Source organism: Hemiscyllium ocellatum, chromosome 40 (assembly GCF_020745735.1).
Source record: "Hemiscyllium ocellatum isolate sHemOce1 chromosome 40, sHemOce1.pat.X.cur, whole genome shotgun sequence".
Classification (NCBI taxonomy): domain Eukaryota; kingdom Metazoa; phylum Chordata; class Chondrichthyes; order Orectolobiformes; family Hemiscylliidae; genus Hemiscyllium; species Hemiscyllium ocellatum.
The window spans coordinates 8,878,917-8,899,600 of NC_083440.1; the positions used below are offsets into that span (position 1 = coordinate 8,878,917).

Consider the following 20,684-nt stretch of genomic DNA (forward strand, 5'->3'; position numbering starts at 1 on the left):
GGAGCCATGAACTGTCATATCCCCAAAGGGCTGCAGAGAGAACACATGGTCGCCGTTTATACCTATACGATATCAGGGAAGTTTTCTAGAATATTCAATGACGCTGTGCAACAGTACGGAGGTAGTGACACCATCTACGCAGAAAAGTTCAAATTCAAAGCCTATCATTATCTTCTGACAGTCACTTTGGAGAAGTTACCAAAGTTCAGCTTGAAAACATCTTACAGAGGAATCAACAAGATGGCATACGGCAAGGAAGGATCTGAAATGCGGTTTGGATTCTTTGCCTCTTCCTCATTGGATGAAAAGGTCGCCTTCGATTTCATCAACAAAAACTTAACAGCAAACACGCTTTTCAAAATCCACGACATCGACGGTACCCTGATTCAGGACTGTTCGGCCAACAGGACGCAGCAGGAGGTTCTCATCCCTCCTTACAGGGTGTTTACAATAGGAGCATCTGAGACCGACTATCACGGCCGCAATATTTCCCTCACCACCAAGCCGGAGTGGAAAGGAATCTATGTTCGACTAGAGACTGATGAGAGTGGTAATATCATCGTGCGACGCAGCGGTAGTGCGACATTAATGGCCCCGAGTGGATTGCTCCTAGTCACAGCCCTGGTACTCGTGTCCGGGTAACGCATCGCGAAATTCCTCACTGCCATCCCCGCCCTGCTTTCCCATCTCAGGATACTCGATGTCTCAGTTCCTGGGATTGCTTGATTGTAATGTGTCCTTAAAGACTAATGCGAGACGCCCAAATAGATCAGCGTTACTTGAGATTCGATTCCCCTACAGTGTGGAAACAGGCCCTTCGGCCCAACCAGTCCACACCGACCCTCCGAAGGGTAACCCACCCAGTCCCATTTCCCTCTGGCTAATGCACCTAGTAATCTGGACAATTTAAATGGCCAGTCCAGCGTAATCTGCTCATCCTGGGAGGAAACCTACGCAGACATGGGGAGAATGTGCAACTCCACACACAGACGCTTGCCCGAGGTGGGAATTGAACCTGTGTCCCTGGTGCTGGGAGGCAGCATTGCTAACCGCGTTCCCCCCACTTTCAGTGATCTCCAGCCTGACTCACAGTCCAACGGGATCACAGCGAATTGGAACTGGTTTCCATCCTGCGACACTATAGTTGGCTGCCTGTCACTCAGCCATAAAGTGCAACAGGGAGAGAGTGAGAACGGCAGATGTTGGAGATCAGAGTCAGGAGTGTGGGGCTGGAAACGCACTGGATTGGGTTGGGATATCTGGTCAGCATGGACAGGTTGGACCGAAGGGTCTGTTTCCGTGCTGTGTATCTCTACGACTCAATCAGAGCCGAGAGAGTGCAGAGCTGGAAAAACACAGCAGGTCGGGCAGCATCCGAGCAATCGACGTTTCGGGCAAAACTGCTTCATCGTGCTCTTCATCAAACCCGAAATGTCGATTCTCCTGCTCCCTCGGATGCTGCCCGACCGGCTGTGCTTTTCCAGCACCGCACTCTCTCGACTCCGATCTCCAGCATCTGCCGTCCTCACGCCCTCCTCATCCGAATCCCGATCGACCATTTGGCTGGGCGGATAACCGTACCGTTTTCCAAGTTTGCAACCGATCGGAAAAATATTGGGCAGGGCGTGGAGCCATGAATCAAGGAAAGGAATCAAAGAGGCTGTGGGTAGTTCAGATCCAGCTGAGTGGGGGGTTGGGGGGTGGGAAGGCAGGAACTTGTCATCTGGGAGATAACGTGAATTTTTCCGGAGGATTGGAAGTGGAGAATGCAATTGCCAAGCGGTGAGTGAGTGAGGTGTTGATGTTCACCGGGACCTTGATCAGGTGTGCGAGAATTCCAGCCAGCAGTGCTGAAAAATCCCACAAGGTAAATAATTCATTCACCAGATTTAGGAACGGGAGGAAGGAATTCTTCCTTCAATAGTATAGACACCCGCCCCATCCAACCCCATCGCCCAACATTTCAACTCCCCCTCCCACTCTGCCGAGGACATGGAGGTCCTGGGCCTCCTTTACCGCCGCTCCCTCACCACCAGACGCCTGGAGGAAGAACGCCTCATCTTCCGCCTCGGAACACTTCAACCCCAGGGCATCAATGTGGACTTGAACAGCTTCCTCATTTCCCCTTCCCCCACCTCATCCTAGTTCCACACTTTCAGCTCAGTACCATCCTCATGACCTGTCCTACCTGACAATCTCCCTTCCCACCTATCCACTCCACCCTCTCCTCCCTGACCTATCACCTCCATCCTCACTCCCATCCACCTACTGTACTCCTTACTACCTTCCCCCACCCTCCCCTCTGACCTATCACATTCATCCCCACTCTCATCCACCCATTGGACTCTTAGCTACCTTCCCCCCACCCTCCTCTCTGACCTATCACCTCCATCCCCACCCCCATCCACCTATTGCACTCTTGGCTACGTTCCCCCACCCTCCCCTCTGACCTATCACCTCCATCCCCACCCCCATCCCCCTATTGCACTCTTGGCTACGTTCCCCCACCCTCCCCTCTGACCTATCACCTCCATCCCCAACCCCATCCACCTACTGTACTCTTGGCTACCTCTCCCCTCCCATTTTTGCCTCCACCACCACCATAACAGTGATGATTGCGTGCAGATTCATTTTAAGGAAGTTCATCCCAAAGTCCTTCCATCATAACGCTCAAGTACATCCTTAACACGGTCATCGTCCTGATAGTCAAGTGACTTAGCGCCCTTCAGTCATCATGGGCAGAATTTCACAGTACAATTACTGCATCAAATCTCACTCTGTAAATTATTAATAAAACGTTATTATATTTGAAGGGATCAAAGTGCTCAAATGGAACTCAGTGCCAACCAATTGTGAAGTTGCAATGTGCTTCACACCATTAGGTGGCACGGTGGCACAGTGGTTAGCACTGCTGCCTCACAGCGCCAGAGACCCGGGTTCAATTCCCACCTCAGGCGACTGACTGTGTGGAGTTTGCACGTTCTCCCCGTGTCTGCGTGGGTTTCCTCCGGGTGCTCTGGTTTCCTCCCACAGTCCAAAGATGTGCAGGCCAGGTGAATTGGCCATGCTAAATTGCCCGTAGTGTTAGGTAAGGGGTAATGTAGGGGTATGGGTGGGTTTCGCTTCGGCGGGTCAGTGTGGACTTGTTGGGCCGAAGGGCCTGTTTCCACACTGTAAGTCTAATCTAAAAAATAATTTCTGCATTTCTAAGCAACTTGAATCCTACAGCCACTCCTAGCAATGAAGGCATAGTAAAAGATTGATTACAGTTTAATTTACCGTAATAATCATTGTAGTTTACCAAGATAAGACTTTGTTTCTATTCTGCATTATCGATATTCAAACCAGTACCAAAGCCCAGGAAACCCTGAGTTTGTTTTATCAAACCAAATTCTTCAACAAGTCTTTTTAAGGGCTTACAACGCTGAAGATTTTTAGACTTAATTCAGAAAGTTTAGAAGCTTCATTGTTTTAGAAGGTTTTGTTTATGTTGGAAAGGGTTTTTTTGACAAACTAAACAGTCTTTGAAAAAATAAAAGTTTTGGTTTTAGTTCCAGAGAGTCCGACACATGGTCAGCTCCGAGAGAAGAGATTTTTTTGCCTTTGTGGAACTGCTTGAGGAGGAATCATTTTGATTCAGTGAATTGGCGAAGTGGTTGATTTAATTAAGTTTGATTTTCTTTTCCACAATTGTTTGCCATTTGAACGCTGTTCCTGGAGCTGAGGAAACCCTGCTCCACTTTTTTCAGCTGGTTAGCAGTCGTCAGACTGAGGGAGAATCCTCCTTTAGTCTGGCTTCCAGGGTGCTGACACAGAGCAGAGGGAGAGAGGGTGTGTACCCGAAATACGGGGGGACAGTTCTTCACCTGCGACCACCCTAGCATTCGAACACAGGTCCCTCCTCAGCCCTGACGGCCGCTGTTCCACTCTCTGTAGGTGGCTGTACAAACCCATGGGCCTAGTTCAGGCCCTTAAAGAGCGTTCCACATCCATCAGAGTTTTACCTGCACATCCATTTATTGTATCCGTTGCTCCCGATGCGGTCTCCTCTACACTGGGGAGACTGGGCACCTCCTAGCAGAGCGCTTTAGGGAACATCTCTGGGACACCCGTTCCAATCAACCACACCGTACCGTGGCCCAACATTTCAACTCCCCCTCCCACTCTGTCGAGGACATGGAGGTCCTGGGCCTCCTTCACCGCCGCTCCCTCACCACCAGACGCCTGGAGGAAGAACACCTCATCTTCTGCCATGGAACACTTCAACCCCAGGGCATCAATGTGGACTTCAACAGTTTCCTCATTTCCCCTTCCCCCACCTCACCCTAGTTCCAAACTTCCAGCTCAGCACTGTCCCCATGACTTTCCAGACTTGTCCGACCTGCCTAGCTCCTTTTCCACCTATCCACACCACCCTCTCCTCCCTGACCTATCACCTTCCTCTCCTCCCCCACTCACCCATTGTACTCTATGCTACTCTCTCCCCACCCCCACTCCTTCTAGCTTATCTCTCCACACTTCAGGCTCACTGCCTTTATTCCTGAGCAAGGGCTTTTGCCCGAAACGTCGATTTCGCTGCTCGTTGGATGCTGCCTGAACTGGTGTGCTCGTCCAGCACCACTGATCCTGAATCTGGCTAGTTCAGGCTGAGTTACACTTGGGGGGGGGGGGGGGGTTGAGAGAGTGCTGCTAGAAAAGCACAGCAGGTCAGGCAGCATCCGAGGAGCAGGAGAATCGACGTTTCGGGCATTAATCCTTCATCGAGAATGAGGCCTCATCCCTGATGAAGGGCTTACGGCCGAAACGTCGACTCTCCTGCTCCTCGGATGCTGCCTGACCTGCTGTGCTTTTCCAGCAGCACTCTCTCGATTCTGAACGCCAGCATCTGCAGTCCTCACTTCCTCCCTGGGTGTACCACGTGGGGCAGAGGGAGTGGTCATGGGAAGGAGTGAGGGCATTGGCAGCCCGACTTCCTCTTTCCTGACAACAAGTCCTGAGGTGTTTGACCTATTCCCGGATGCTCCCCCAACTCTTCCTACGACACTCCGGACCATCCTGGGCATGTGGGAAAGCTGCGATGGTATCACAAATCTTTCTTCTGTCCACCTGCAGCTCAGTTACGCAGGAGGAGACAGCTCCAGTAGAACACTCCAGTTGAAAATACCATTGTGCTGAATGTGTCCTTTTGCATTTCCCAAAGGTGAAGAGGGTGGTTTCAGGTTCCGAAGAAATGTCAGGTGTCCTAATGCATTAGACTTGACTCCCGGCAGTATGGGAACAGTGCATTTGGAACAGCCAGTGCCAAGAAGAGTAACTCACCCAGCTCCATTTCCCTCTGACTAATGTACCTAAAACTATGGGACAATTTCCCATGGCCAATCCACCCTAACCTGCACATCCCTGGGCACTATGGGACAATTTCCCATGGCCAATCCACCCTAACCTGCACATCCCTGGGCACTATGGGACAATTTCCCATGGCCAATCCACCCTTACCTGCACATCCCTGCGCACTATGGGACAATTTTGCATGGCCAATCCACCCTAACCTGCACATCTTTGGACTGTGGGAGGAAATTGGAGCACCCGGAGGAAACCCACGCAGACACGAGGAGAATGTGCAGCTTTACACATGCAGTTGCCCGAGGCTGGATTCGAACCCGCTCCCTGGAGTCACGAAGATGCAGTGCAAACACTCAGCCACTGTGCTGCCAATGCTGCGTTCTTTCTCAATCTCTCTCTCTGTCTCTCTCTCTCTCTGTCTTTCTCTCTCTCTGTCTGTCTCTCTCTTCCTCTCTCTATCAATGTGTCCCTCTCTCTTTCTGTCTCTCTCTCTCTCTTTGTCTCTCTCATGCTCTCTCTCTGTCTCTCTGCCTCTCTCTCTCTCTCTCTCTGTGTCTCTCTCACGCTCTCTGTCTCTCTCTTTGTCTCTCTGTCTCTCTCTTTGTCTCTCTGTCTCTCTCTCTCTGTCTCTCTCTCTCTTTGTCTTTCTCTCTCTCTGTCTCCCTCTCTCTCTTCCTCTCTCTATTAATGTGTCCCTCTCTTTTTCTGACTCTCTCTCTCTCTCTTTCTCTCTCTCTCTGTCTCTCTCATGTTCTCTCTTTGTCTCTCGGTCTCTCTCTCTGTAGACAGCTGTTGATATTCCATGTGTAATTATGGAATAAACTCCTGTTGTTTCCTGCTGAGTGGAGAAGGTGGGGAGTGAACCTGCCGGAGGTGTGTAAGATTAGGAGGGGCATGGATGGGGTCAGAGCGAGATGGTCCATTGTTTGAATCTTTCAGAACACTCGGAAACCTGGACCTGGTTCATTCCCCCCACATCCCACATCCCCATCCCCATCCCACATCCCCATCCCCATCCCCATCCCCATCCCCATCCCACATCCCCATCCCACATCCCCATCCCCCATCCTACATCCCCATCCCCCATCCCACATCCCCATCCCCATCCCACATCCCCATCCCCATCCCCTACCCCCCATCCCACATCCCCATCCCCATCCCCATCCCCATCCCACATCACCATCCCCATCCCCATCCCCATCCCCCATCCCCATCCCCATCCCCATCCCCATCCCCCATCCCCATCCCCATCCCACATCCCCATCCCCATCCCACATCCCCATCCCCATCCCACATCCCCATCCCCATCCCACATCCCCATCCCCATCCACATCCCCAACCCCAACCCCATCCCCATCCCCCATCCCCATCTCCATCCCCCATCCCACATCCCCATCCCCATCCCACATCCCCATCCCATCCCCATCCCACAACCCCATCCCCATCCCCCATCCCACATCCCCATCCCCATCTCCATCCCACATCCCCCATCCCACATCCCCATCCCCATCCCCATCCCCCACCCCCTTCCCCCCACCCCCATCCCCACCCCACATCCCCATCCCACATCCCCATCCCCATCCCCATCCCACATCCCCATCCCCATCACCATCCCACATCCCCATCCCCATCCCACATCCCCATCCCCATCCCCAGCCCACATCCTCATCCCCATCACCATCCCACATCTCCATCCCCAATCCCCATCCACATCCCCATCCCCATCCCACATCCCACATCCCCATCCCCATCCCCATCCCACATCCCCCATCCCCATCCCCAACCCCAACCCCATCCCCATCCCCATCCCACATCCCCCATCCCCATCCCCAACCCCAACCCCATCCCCATCCCCCATCCACATCCCCATCCCCCATCCCACATCCCCATCCCACATCCCCATCCCCATCCACATCCCCATCCCCATCTCCATCCCCATCCCCATCCCACATCCCCATCCCCATCCACATCCCCATCCCCATCCCCATCCCCATCCCCCACCCCACATCCACATCCCCATCCCCATCTCCATCCCCCATTCCCATCCCCATCCCCCACCCCACATCCACATCCCCATCCCACATCCCCATCCCACATCCCCATCCCCATCCCCATCCCACATCCCCATCCCCATTCCCATCCCCATCCCACATCCCCATCCCCATCCCACATCCCACATCCCCATCCCCATCCCCATCCCACATCCCCATCCCACATCCCCATCCCCATCCCACATCACCATCCCCCATCCCCATCCCCATCCCCATCCCCATCCCACATCCCCATCCCCCAATCCCCATCCCCATCCCCACATCCCCATCCCCATCCCACATCCCCATCCCCCATCCCACATCCCCATCCCCATCCCACATCCCCATCCCCATCCCAATTCCCCATCCCCATCCACATCCCACATCCCCATCCCCCATCCCCATCCCCATCCCCATCCCACATCCCCATCCACATCCCACATTCCCATCCACCATCCCACATCCCCATCCCCATCCCACATCCCCATCCCCATCCCCATCCACATTCCCCATCCCACATCCCCATCCCCATCCCCATCCCCATCCCACATCCCCATCCCCATCGCACATCCCCAATCCCCATCCCCATTCCACATCCCCATCCTCATCCCACATCCACACCCCCATCCCCATCCCCACCCCCATCCCCATCCCCATCCCCCATCCCACATCCCCATCCCCATCCCACATCCCCATCCCCATCCCACATCCCCATCCCCATCCCCATCCCCCACCCCATCCCCATCCCCATCCCCCATCCCCCATCCCCATCCCCATCCCCTTCCCCCATCCCACATCACCATCCCCATCCCCATCCCACATCCCCATCCCCATCCACATCCCCAACCCCAACCCCATCCCCCATCCCCATCCCCATCCCCCATCACCATCCCCATCCCCCATCCCCATCTCCATCCCCCATCCCACATCCCCATCCCCATCCCACATCCCCATCCCCATCTCCATCCCACATCCCCCATCCCCATCCCCATCCCCCATCCCCCACCCCCATCCCCACCCCCATCCCCATTCAACATCCCCATCCCACATCCCCATCCCCATCCCCATCCCACATCCCCATCCCCATCACCATCCCACATCCCCATCCCCAATCCCCATCCACATCCCCATCCCCATCCCACATCCCACATCCCCATCCCCATCCCCATCACCATCCCACATCCCCATCCCCAATCCCCATCCACATCCCCATCACCATCCCACATCCCACATCCCCATCCCCATCCCCTTCCCCATCCCACATCCCCATCCCCATCACCATCCCACATCCCCATCCCCAATCCCCATCCACATCCCCATCCCCATCCCACATCCCACATCCACATCCCCATCACCATCCCACATCCCCATCCCCAATCCCCATCCCCATCCCCATCCCACATCCCACATCCCCATCCCCATCCCCATCCCACATCCCCATCCCCATCCACATCCCCCATCCCCATCCCCATCCCCATCCCCCACCCCACATCCCCATTCCCCATCCCCATCCCCCCCCCCCAACCCCATCCCCAATCCCCCATCCCCATCCCCATCCCCATCCCCATCCCCCATCCCCATCCCCCATCCACATCCCCATCCCCCATCCACATCCCCATCCCCAATCCCCCATCCCCATCCCCATCCCCATCCCCCATCCCCCATCCCCATCCCCATCCACATCCCCATCCCCATCTCCATCCCCATCCCCATCCCACATCCCCATCCCCATCCACATCCCCATCCCCATCCCCATCCCCACCCCCACCCACATCCACATCCCCATCCCCATCTCCATCCCCCATCCCCATCCCCATCCCCCACCCCACATCCACATCCCCATCCCCATCGCCATCCCCCATCTCCATCCCCATCCCACATCCCCATCCCACATCCCCATCCCCATCCCCATCCCACATCCCCATCCCCATTCCCATCCCCATCCCACATCCCCATCCCCATCCCACATCCCACATCCCCATCCCCATCCCCATCCCACATCCCCATCCCACATCCCCATCCCCATCCCACATCACCATCCCCCATCCCCATCCCCATCCCCATCCCCATCCCACATCCCCATCCCCCAATCCCCATCCCCATCCCACATCCCCATCCCCATCCCACATCCCCATCCCCCATCCCACATCCCCATCCCCATCCCACATCCCCATCCCCATCCCAATTCCCCATCCCCATCCACATCCCACATCCCCATCCCCCATCCCCATCCCCATCCCCATCCCACATCCCCATCCACATCCCACATTCCCATCCACCATCCCACATCCCCATCCCCATCCCACATCCCCATCCCCATCCCCATCCACATTCCCCATCCCACATCCCCATCCCCATCCCCATCCCCATCCCACATCCCCATCCCCATCGCACATCCCCAATCCCCATCCCCATCCCACATCCCCATCCTCATCCCACATCCACACCCCCATCCCCATCCCCACCCCCATCCCCATCCCCATCCCCCATCCACATCCCCATCCCCATCCCACATCCCCATCCCCATCCCACATCCCCATCCCCATCCCCATCCCCCATCCCCATCCCCATCCCCATCCCCCATCCCCCATCCCCATCCCCATCCCCTTCCCCCATCCCACATCACCATCCCCATCCCCATCCCCATCCCACATCCCCATCCCCATCCACATCCCCAACCCCAACCCCATCCCCCATCCCCATCCCCATCCCCCATCCCCCATCCCCAATCCCCATCTCCATCCCCCATCCCACATCCCCATCCCCATCCCACATCCCCATCCCCATCTCCATCCCACATCCCCCATCCCCATCCCCATCCCCCATCCCCCACCCCCATCCCCACCCCCATCCCCATTCAACATCCCCATCCCCATCCCCATCCCCATCCCCATCCCACATCCCCATCCCCATCACCATCCCACATCCCCATCCCCAATCCCCATCCACATCCCCATCCCCATCCCACATCCCACATCCCCATCCCATCCCCTTCCCCATCCCACATCCCCATCCCCATCACCATCCCACATCCCCATCCCCAATCCCCATCCACATCCCCATCCACATCCCACATCCCACATCCACATCCCCATCACCATCCCACATCCCCATCCCCAATCCCCATCCCCATCCCCATCCCACATCCCACATCCCCATCCCCATCCCACATCCCCATCCCCATCCACATCCCCCATCCCCATCCCCATCCCCATCCCCCACCCCACATCCCCATTCCCCATCCCATCCCCAACCCCAACCCCCCCCCAATCCCCCATCCCCATCCCCATCCCCATCCCCATCCCCCATCCCCATCCCCCATCCACATCCCCATCCCCCATCCACATCCCCATCCCCAATCCCCCATCCCCATCCCCCCCCCATCCCCCATCCCCATCCCCCATCCACATCCCCATCCCCCATCCCCATCCCCATCCCCATCCCCCATCCCCATCCCCCCATCCCATCCCCATCCCCATCCCCATCCCACATCCCTATCCCCCATCCCCATCCCCATCCCCCATCCCCATCCCCATCCCATATCCCCATCCCCATCCCACATCCCCATTCCCCATCCCACATCCCCATCCCCATCCCACATCCCCATCCCCATCGCACATCCCCAATCCCCATCCCCATCCCACATCCCCATCCCCATCCCACATCCCCACCCCCATCCCCATCCCCACCCCCATCCCCATCCCCATCCCCCATCCCACATCCCCATCCCCATCCCACATCCCCATCCCCATCCCCATCCCACATCCCCATCCCCATCCCCATCCCCCATCCCCATCCCCATCCCCCATCCCCCATCCCCATCCCCATCCCCTTCCCCCATCCCACATCCCCATCCCCATCCCCATCCCACATCCCCATCCCCATCCACATCCCCAACCCCAACCCCATCCCCAATCCCCCATCCCCATCCCCATCCCCCATTCCCCATCCCCATCCCCTTCCCCCATCCCACATCCCCATCCCCATCCCACATCCCCATCCCCATCCACATCCCCAACCCCAACCCCATCCCCAATCCCCCATCCCCATCTCCATCCCCCATCCCACATCCCCATCCCCATCCCACCCCCATCCCACATCCCCATCCCCATCCCCCATCCCACATCCCCATCCCCATCTCCATCCCACATCCCCCATCCCCATCCCCATCCCCCATCCCCACCCCCATCCCCACCCCACATCCCCATCCCACATCCCCATCCCCATCCCCATCCCACATCCCCATCCCCATCACCATCCCACATCCCCATCCCCAATCCCCATCCGCATTCCCATCCCCCTCCCACATCCCACATCCCCATCCCCATCCCCATCCCCATCCACATCCCCATTCCCATCCCACATCCCACATCCACATCCCCATCCCACATCCCCATCCCCAATCCCCATCCACATCCCCATCCCCATCCCACATCCCACATCCCCATCCCCATCCCCATCCCACATCCCCATCCCCATCCCCATCCACATCCCCATTCCCCATCCCCATCCCCAACCCCAACCCCATCCCCAAACCCCATCCCCATCCCCCATCCCCATCCCCATCCCCCATCCCCATCCCCCATCCCCCATCCCCATCCCGCATCCACATCCCCATCCCCCATCCACATCCCCATCCCCAATCCCCCATCCCCATCCCCCATCCCAATCCCCCATCCCCATCCCCCATCCCCATCCCCATCCCCCATCCCCCATCCCCATCCCCCATCCACATCCCCATCCCCCATCCCCATCCCCCATCCACATCCCCATCCCCCAACCCCATCCCCAATCCCCCATCCCCATCCCCATCCCCATCCCCCATCCACATCCCCACCCCCCATCCCACATCCCCATCCCCATCCCCCATCCCCATCCCCCATCCACATCCCCATCCCCATCCCACATCCCCATCCCACATCCCCATCCCCATCCACATCCCCATCCCCATCTCCATCCCCATCCCCATCCCACATCCCCATCCCCATCCACATCCCCATCCCCATCCCCCACCCCACATCCGCATGCCCATCCCCATCTCCATCCCCCATCCCCATCCCCATCCCCCACCCCACATCCACATCCCCATCCCCATATCCATCCCCCATCTCCATCCCCATCCCACATCCCCATCCCACATCCCCATCCCCATCCCCATCCCACATCCCCATCCCCATCCCCATCCACATCCCCATCCCCATCCCCATCCCCCACCCCACATCCCCATTCCCCATCCCCATCCCCAACCCCAACCCCATCCCCAATCCCCCATCCCCATCCCCATCCCCCATCCCCATCCCCCATCCCCATCCCCCATCCCCATCCCGCATCCACATCCCCCATCCACATCCCCATCCCCAATCCCCCATCCCCATCCCCCATCCCCATCCCCCGTCACCATCCCCCATCCCCATCCCAATCCACATCCCAATCCCCCAACCCCATCCCCAATCCCCCATCCCCATCCCCCATCCCCATCCCCATCCCCCATCCACATCCCCATCCCCCATCCCACATCCCCATCCCCATCCCCCATCCCCATCCCCCATCCACATCCCCATCCCCATCCCCATCCCACATCCCCATCCCACATCCCCATCCCCATCCACATCCCCATCCCCATCTCCATCCCCATCCCCATCCCACATCCCCATCCCCATCCACATCCCCATCCACATCCACATCCCCATCCCCCACCCCACATCCACATGCCCATCCCCATCTCCATCCCCCATCTCCATCCCCATCCCACATCCCCATCCCACATCCCCATCCCCATCCACATCCACATCCACATCCCCCATCCCCAACCCCATCCCCATCCCACATCCCCATCCCCATCCCCATCCAACATCCCCATCCCCATCGCACATCCCCATCCCCATCCCACATCCCGCATCCCCATCCCCATCCACATCCACATCCCCATCCCCATCCCCAGCCCACATCCCTATCCCCATCCCACATCCCCATTTCCATCCCCATCCCCCATCCCCATCCCCATCCCACATCCCCATCCCCATCCCACATCCCCATCCCCATCCCCATCCACATCCACATCCCCATCCACATCCCACATCCCCAATCCCCATCCACATCCCCATCCCCATCCCCATCCACATCCCCATCCCCATCCACATCCCACATCCCCATCCCCATCCACATCCCACATCCCCATCCACATCCCCATCCCCATCCCCATCCACATCCCCATCCACATCCCCATCCCCATCCACATCCCCATCCCCATCCCCATCCACATCCCCATCCACATCCCCATCCCCAATCCCCATCCCCATCCCCCATCCCCATCCACATCCACATTCACATCCCCATCCCCATCCCCAATCCCCATCCCCCATCCCCATCCCACATCCCCATCCCCATCCCACATCCCCATCCCCATCCCCATCCCACATCCCCATCCCCATCCCCATCCCACATCCCCATCCCCATCCCCAGCCCACATTCCCATCCCCATCCCCATCCCACATCCCCATCCCCCATCCCCATCCCACATCCCCATCCCCATCCCCATCCCCATCCCACATCCCCATCCCCATCCCCATCCCACCTCCCCATCCCCAACCCCATCCCACATCCCCATCCCCATCCCCAGCCCACATTCCCATCCCCATCCCCATCCCACATCCCCATCCCCATCCCACATCCCCATCCCCAACCCGATCCCCATCCCCATCCCCCATCCCCATCCCACATCCCCATCCCCATCCCCATCCCACATCCCCATCCCCATCCCCAGCCCACATTCCCATCCCCATCCCCATCCCACATCCCCATCCCCATCCCACATCCCCATCCCCAACCCGATCCCCATCCCCATCCCCCATCCCCATCCCACATCCCCATCCCCATCCCCATCCCACATCCCCATCCCCATCCCCAGCCCACATCCCCATCCCCATCCCCATCCCACATCCCCATCCCCATCCCACATCCCCATCCCCAACCCGATCCCCATCCCCATCCCCCATCCCCATCCCACATCCCCATCCCCAACCCCATCCCACATCCCCATCCCCATCCCCAGCCCACATTCCCATCCCCATCCCCATCCCACATCCCCATCCCCACCCCACATCCACATCCCCATCCCCATCCCCATCCCCATCCCCATCCCACATCCCCATCCCCATCCCCAATCCCCATCCCCAAGCCCATCCCCATCCCCCATCCCCATCCCCATCCCCATCCCACATCCCCATCCCCATCCCCATCCCCATCCCCATCCCCACATCCCCATCCCCATCCCCATCCCCACCCCCATCCCCCATCCCCATCCCCATCCCACATCCAATTCCCCATCCCCATCCCCATCCCCATCCCCATACCCATCCCCATCCCTATCCCTCTGTATAATCACAGCAGGACTTCCTCAGTTTCCAGCTCCAACCCCCGGAAATAAATGGCAGCGTAAGAATTGTCCTCGTGATTGTTAGCTTTACCATCAGGTTAACCTTCTGTGAGTTGGAGACATCTGCCTGAAACGGAAAATGGGACAGTGATCCCGGGGTATTGTGAGAAAACGTGAGAGTGAGAGGAACCGAGCGAGAGTGTGTGTGTGTGAGAGAGAGCGACAGAGAGAGAGGGAAACACACACAGAGGGACACACTGATAGAGAGAGAGAGACAGAGAGAGAAAGAGAGAGAGAGACTGCGCACAAAAGAGAGTGCATGAGAGAGTGTGCGTGCACGCGCGCGTGCGAGAGAGAGACAGAGACCGAGAGAGAGAGAGAGGGATACAGTGAGAGAAACAGACACATTGATAGAGAGAGACACACAGAAAGAAAGAGAGAGAGAGAGAGACACAGAGAGAGAGAGGGACACATTTATAGTGAGAGGGAGAGAGAGAGAGAGAGAGGGGGGTCACATTGATAGAGAGACAGCGAGAGAGAGAGAGAAACAGAGAGAGAGAGAGACACACACATTGATAGAGAGAAACAGAGAGAGAGAGAGAGAGAGAAGGTGTGTAAGAGACCATCTGCACTGTCTAGAATGCAGCCTAACTTTGTACCTGTTCTGAGAGTGTGTGAAAAATGAGAGTGTGAGAGAACAAAAACCAGGGCCGGACTGACACAGTTATTGGGAGTGCCCTGGGGAGTGTTGTCAAACAGAGAGAGTGAGGAATGCAGGGACATAGTTCCCTGAAAGTGATGCCACAGGTGGGGAGGTGAAGAAGGATTTTGGCACGCTTGCATTTATTGGTCAGAGCAATGAGTCCAGGAGTTGGGATGTCATGTTAGGACGGTACAAGGCAGTGGTGAGGCCACATTGGAGCTCTGCATACCATCCTGTTCACCCTGCTATGGGAAGGATGATATGAAACTGCAAACGGTATGAAACAGATTTATAAGGATGTTACCACGACTTAAAGACTTGACTTCTCAGGAGAGGCTGGGACCTTTTTCCCTGGAACATAGAAGGCTGAGTGATGAGTTCACAGAGGGATCTAACATCACGGAGGGTATACATTTAAGGTCAGTGGAGAAAAATGTAAAAAACACTTGAGGGGAAGCTTTTTAACACAGAGCGTGGCGCATATATGGAAGGAGCTGCCAGAGGAAGTGATAGAGGCAGGTACAATCCCAATATTTAAAGGACCACAGGATAGTGTGAGGATAGGGAAAGTACAAATGGGGCTGGCTCAGTTTTCGAAAACTAGTCAGTATGGACCAGTTGGGCCAAAGGGTCGGTTCCACGCTGCATGGCTCCATAATTTCTATCATCTCAACTGTTACATGATACAAAATAAACACCTTGAACCCTTCAATTAGAATCCAGTCTGTCACAAACTGCTGGGTTTCTGACACACTGCGTATAAACCACCCCGATAGTCTTGATTAGATTCCTGTTGCTACTCGTTCCATGGTATCCGTTATTCTGTGCATACACCAGCCAAGCCCTCTCGATGAGATTCCAGTCTTTAACTCACTTCTGTCTAACTCTGACTCTCTCAGTAAACCCTCAAACACCTCGATTAGATTTCAGTCTGTGACTCACTTCCTGGTATCTGTTACACTGGACATAAATCCTATACCCCTCGATTAGACTCCTGCCTGGAACTCTCTTCTGACTCTCTGTTATTCTGTACAGAAATCCCCCTGAACTCTTCGGTTACATTTCAGTCAGTAACTCACTCTTGGGTATCTGTTATTGGATGTATAAACCCCCTGAACCCACACTGAGTGCAAGAGTGAGTGAGAACGAGAGTGAGAGGGCACAAGTCTGTGTGTGAGTGATGTGTGAGTGAGAGTCAGTGTGTGTGTGTGAAAATGTGAGTGTGTGTGTGTGTGTGTATGTCTGTCTGTGTGTGTGTGTCTGTGTGTGTGTATATGTCTCTGTGTGTGTCTGTGTGTGTGTGTGTCTGTGTGTGTACATGTCTCTGTGTGCGTGTCTGTGTGTGTGTGTCTATGTCTGTCTGTATGTGTCTGTCTGTGTGTGTCTGTGTCTTTGTCTGCGTATGTGTCTGTGTGTGTGTCTGTGTGTGTGTCTATGTGTGTATCTGTGTGTCTGTGTCTGTCTGTGTGTGTATGTGTGTGTGTTTCTGTGTGTGTGTGTCTGTCTGTGTGAGTCCGTGTCTGTATGTGTCTGTGTATGTCTGTGTGTGTCTGTGTGTCTGTGAGTGTGTCTGTGTAGGTGTGTATCCGTGTCTGTCTGTCTGTGTCTGTGCATATTGTCTGTGTGCGTGTCTGTGTGTGTGTGTCTGTGTCTGTGTGTGTGTGTATGTGTCTGTGTGTGTCTGTCTGTGTGTGTCTGTGTCTTTGTCTGTGTGTGTGTATGTGTGTGTGTGTGTCTGTGTGTGCGTCTGTGTGTGTGAAATGTGGGAGTCACACTGAGAGCAGGAACATTCTGAGACAGAACCTCAGCAATTACCCCCACGGTCTGCCCAGTCCTTTATGTCGGTGGGTGGGGGCGGTGGGGGAGGGGGGGTGCGTGGTGGTTCAGGGTGAGAGAATCCTCAACATTAGTGTGGGGCCTATGTTCAATATTTTTAACATGTATTGATGTCAGTCTGTATTGCTTTTCTCTATTTATAAAGTTAATGTCATCGCTGTGCTGATATAAAATGGTGGCTGTGGGCAAATCTAAGATGTCTGCCTGACTGATTTGTGTCAGGAATACTTTCAGCAAGGGAGAGGGGGGCAATGTGTCAAAAATCCATTTCCATTCAAAGTTAAAAATCACACAACACCAGGTTATAGTCCAACAGGTTTAATTGGAAGCACACTAGCTTTCGGGATGATTCGCCTGATGTCGGAGCGTCGCTCCGAAAGCTAGTGTGCTTCCAATTAAACCTGTTGGACTATAACCTGGTGTTGTGTGATTTTTAACTTTTTACACCCCAGTCCAACACCAGCATCTCCAAATTATTCCCATTCATTGATGCTAGCAGAGACAGGAAATGGAGACAGCTCTTTGAAGGTGATTGAAATGCAAATCCCAGAACCTGTTTCCAGTGAATGTGGAGAGACAATGTGACATTCCAGTAAGGTCTGTCTTACATTCCAAGCTCCTAATATATGAGAGAAACATTTTACGCAAAACCTGAAAGAGCTCAGCCGCTGAATGGTAGATTTGCAGCGTTGGGTCAGAATCCTGCCTGGGTAGGCCTCATCCCAAATTCAAGGGTTTCTCAAATGCCACACTGACCGGCTGTGGGTTCACATTGTGTGTTGTCTGCAAATAAAAGAAACTAATGCACCTGCAATTCAACAAAGCTCTTTCTAGGACTTTGTGTGTTTGTTGGTTTAATGTCTTTAACCAGGATTGAAGAGAAATGAGACAGTGCGCGATAGGCAGCGCTGTAACCAGAATGGCAGTGCATTATAAAAGGGACATGAATATCTTCAGTGAAAGGGGAAAACAGAGCAGGATATGTTTCAAACTAGGACCGTGGGGAGTGAGTAAAGTCGTGTAGTTTACGACTGTAACACCTAAAGGTTACACAAGATTTGGAATTATTTTTAGCAAAAGGAATTGCTTGCAGGTCAATGGGAATTGTTCAGTGCAGAGTTACAATATTCCGATGCCATTTCCTCACTATCCCATTTCAGTCCCTGGTAAAATCTGGGGGAACACATTATTTACCCTCCGAAATGTTGGGTAATGGTTACCTTCCTGTGAACTGGTCTCTTCCCAACCACTCCCTGCTCAGTCCCTGTTCCAGTTAAAGACGGCGTAGATCTGAGGCCACTTGGAAACCCAAATCTCCCTCCGTCCCTCTCTGCCTGTTGGTCTCTGTGTGAGTACCTGCCTGTTTCTCTCCCATCTTCCAGAACACAGGGAAACCTCCACCTCCAGCCGGTGAATCCTGTCTGGCTCAGCTCATTGTTGAGTTGGTCCATGGTGGGTACTCTCTCCTCAGCTTTCCCCCATCTCGTATCCCGTTGCTCTGTCTATAAATCACACAATCCCCTCAATTCGATTCCTGTCTGTTGATCACTCCTGGGGATCTGTTATTCTTCAAAATTCACCTCGATCCCCTCGATAAAATTCTAATCTGTAACTGATTTCTGTTATAAGAGACTGTACGTTAACACCTCAAATCTTCTATTTAATTCCAATCTGTAACTCACTCCAGGGTATCTGTTATTCTGTATATAACCCACCCTGAACCCCTTGATTAGATTCCAGTCTGTAACTCACTCCGGGGTATCTGTTATTGTGTATATAACCCACCCTGAACCCCTCAATTCGATTCCAGTCTATAACTTACTCCCGGCTATCTGTTATTCTGCGTATAACCCACCCTGAACCCCTTGATTAGATTCCAGTCTGTAACTCACTCCGGGGTATCTGTTATTGTGTATATAAATCATCTTTAACCCCTCAATTAGATTCCAGGCTGTAACTCACTCTGGGGTATCTGTTATTCTGCATATACAACACCATGAATCACTCGATCAGTTTCCAGTCTGTAACTCACTCTGGGGTATCTGTTATTCTGCATATACAACACCATGAATCACTCGATCAGTTTCCAGTCTGTAACTCACTCTGGGGTATCTGTTATTCTGTACATAAACTGTTCTGAACACCTCAATTAGATTCCAGTCTATAACTCATTCCGGGGTATCTGTTATTCTGTGTATAAACCACTCAGAACCCCTCGATTAGATTTCAGTCTGTAACTCACTCCCAGGGTATCTGTTATTCTGAATTGAAACCATCATGTACCCCTCGATCACATTCCAGTCTGTAACCGACTATCCGAGTATGTGTTATTCTGTATATAGGCCACCCTGAAACCCTCGTTTAGATTCCAAACTGTATCTCACTCCCAGATATCTGTTATTCTGCATATCAACCACCCTGAACCCCTCGATTAGATCCAGTCTGTAACTCATTCCAGGGTATTTGTTATTCTGTATATGAACCACTCAGAACCCCTCGATTTGATTCCAGTCTGTAACCCACTACGGGGTATCTGTTATTCTGTATAAATACCACGCTGAACCCCTCGATTAGATTCCAGTCTTGAACTAACACTGTGGTATCTGTTATTCTGTATATAAACCACCCTGAGCCCCTTGATCAGATTCCAGGCTGTACCTCACTCCCGGGGTATCTGTTATTCTCTATATAAACCACTCCGAACCCCTCGATTAGATTCGAGGCTGTAACTCACTCCAAGGTACCTGTTACCCTGTGAATAAACCACACTGAACCCCTCAATTAAGTTCCAGTCTGTAACTCATTCCGATGTATCTGTCATTCTGTATGTAAACCACCCTGAAACCCTCGATTAAATTACAGTCTACGGCTCACTCCGGGGTATCTGTTATTCTGTATATAAACCACCCTGAACCCCACAATTAGATTCCAGTCTGTCACTCACTCCAGTGTATCTGGTATTCCGCAGATGCACCACACTGAAGCCTTCGATGAGATTCCAGTCTTTAACTCACTCCGAGGTTTCTATTATTCTGTGTATAAACCACTCTCTTACACTCAATTAGATTCCAGTCATTAACTCACTCCAGGGTATCTGTCATCCTGTATATAACCCACCCTGAAACCCTCAAATAGATTCCAATCTGTAACTCAGTCTGAGGTATCTGTTATTCTGGATTTAAAACTCCCTGAACCCATCGATTAGGTTCCAGTCTGTACCTCACTCCGGGGTATCAGTTATTCTGTTTTTAAACCACCCCGAACCCTGCGTTCAGTTTCCAGTCTGTAACTCTCTCTGGGGTATCTGTTATTCTGTATATAAACCACCCCGAACCCCTCGATTAGATTCCAGTCTGTAACTCATTCCGGGGTATCTGTTACTCTATGTATAAACTAC

General features: G+C 54.4%; 1 protein-coding gene across 1 annotated transcript in view; it reads left to right on the forward strand.

Moving 5' to 3' along the window:
* LOC132834523 (ecto-ADP-ribosyltransferase 5-like) overlaps positions 1 to 1,344 on the forward strand; it is a 5,978-nt gene extending 4,634 nt beyond the window's left edge. Inside the window, exon 2 of the mRNA XM_060853442.1 lies at positions 1 to 1,344. This exon is cut by the window's left edge and continues 188 nt beyond it. Within this exon, the coding sequence (XP_060709425.1) occupies positions 1 to 642 (642 nt within the window). The 3' untranslated portion in view covers positions 643 to 1,344.
* The last annotated feature ends 19,340 nt before the right edge of the window (positions 1,345 to 20,684 follow it).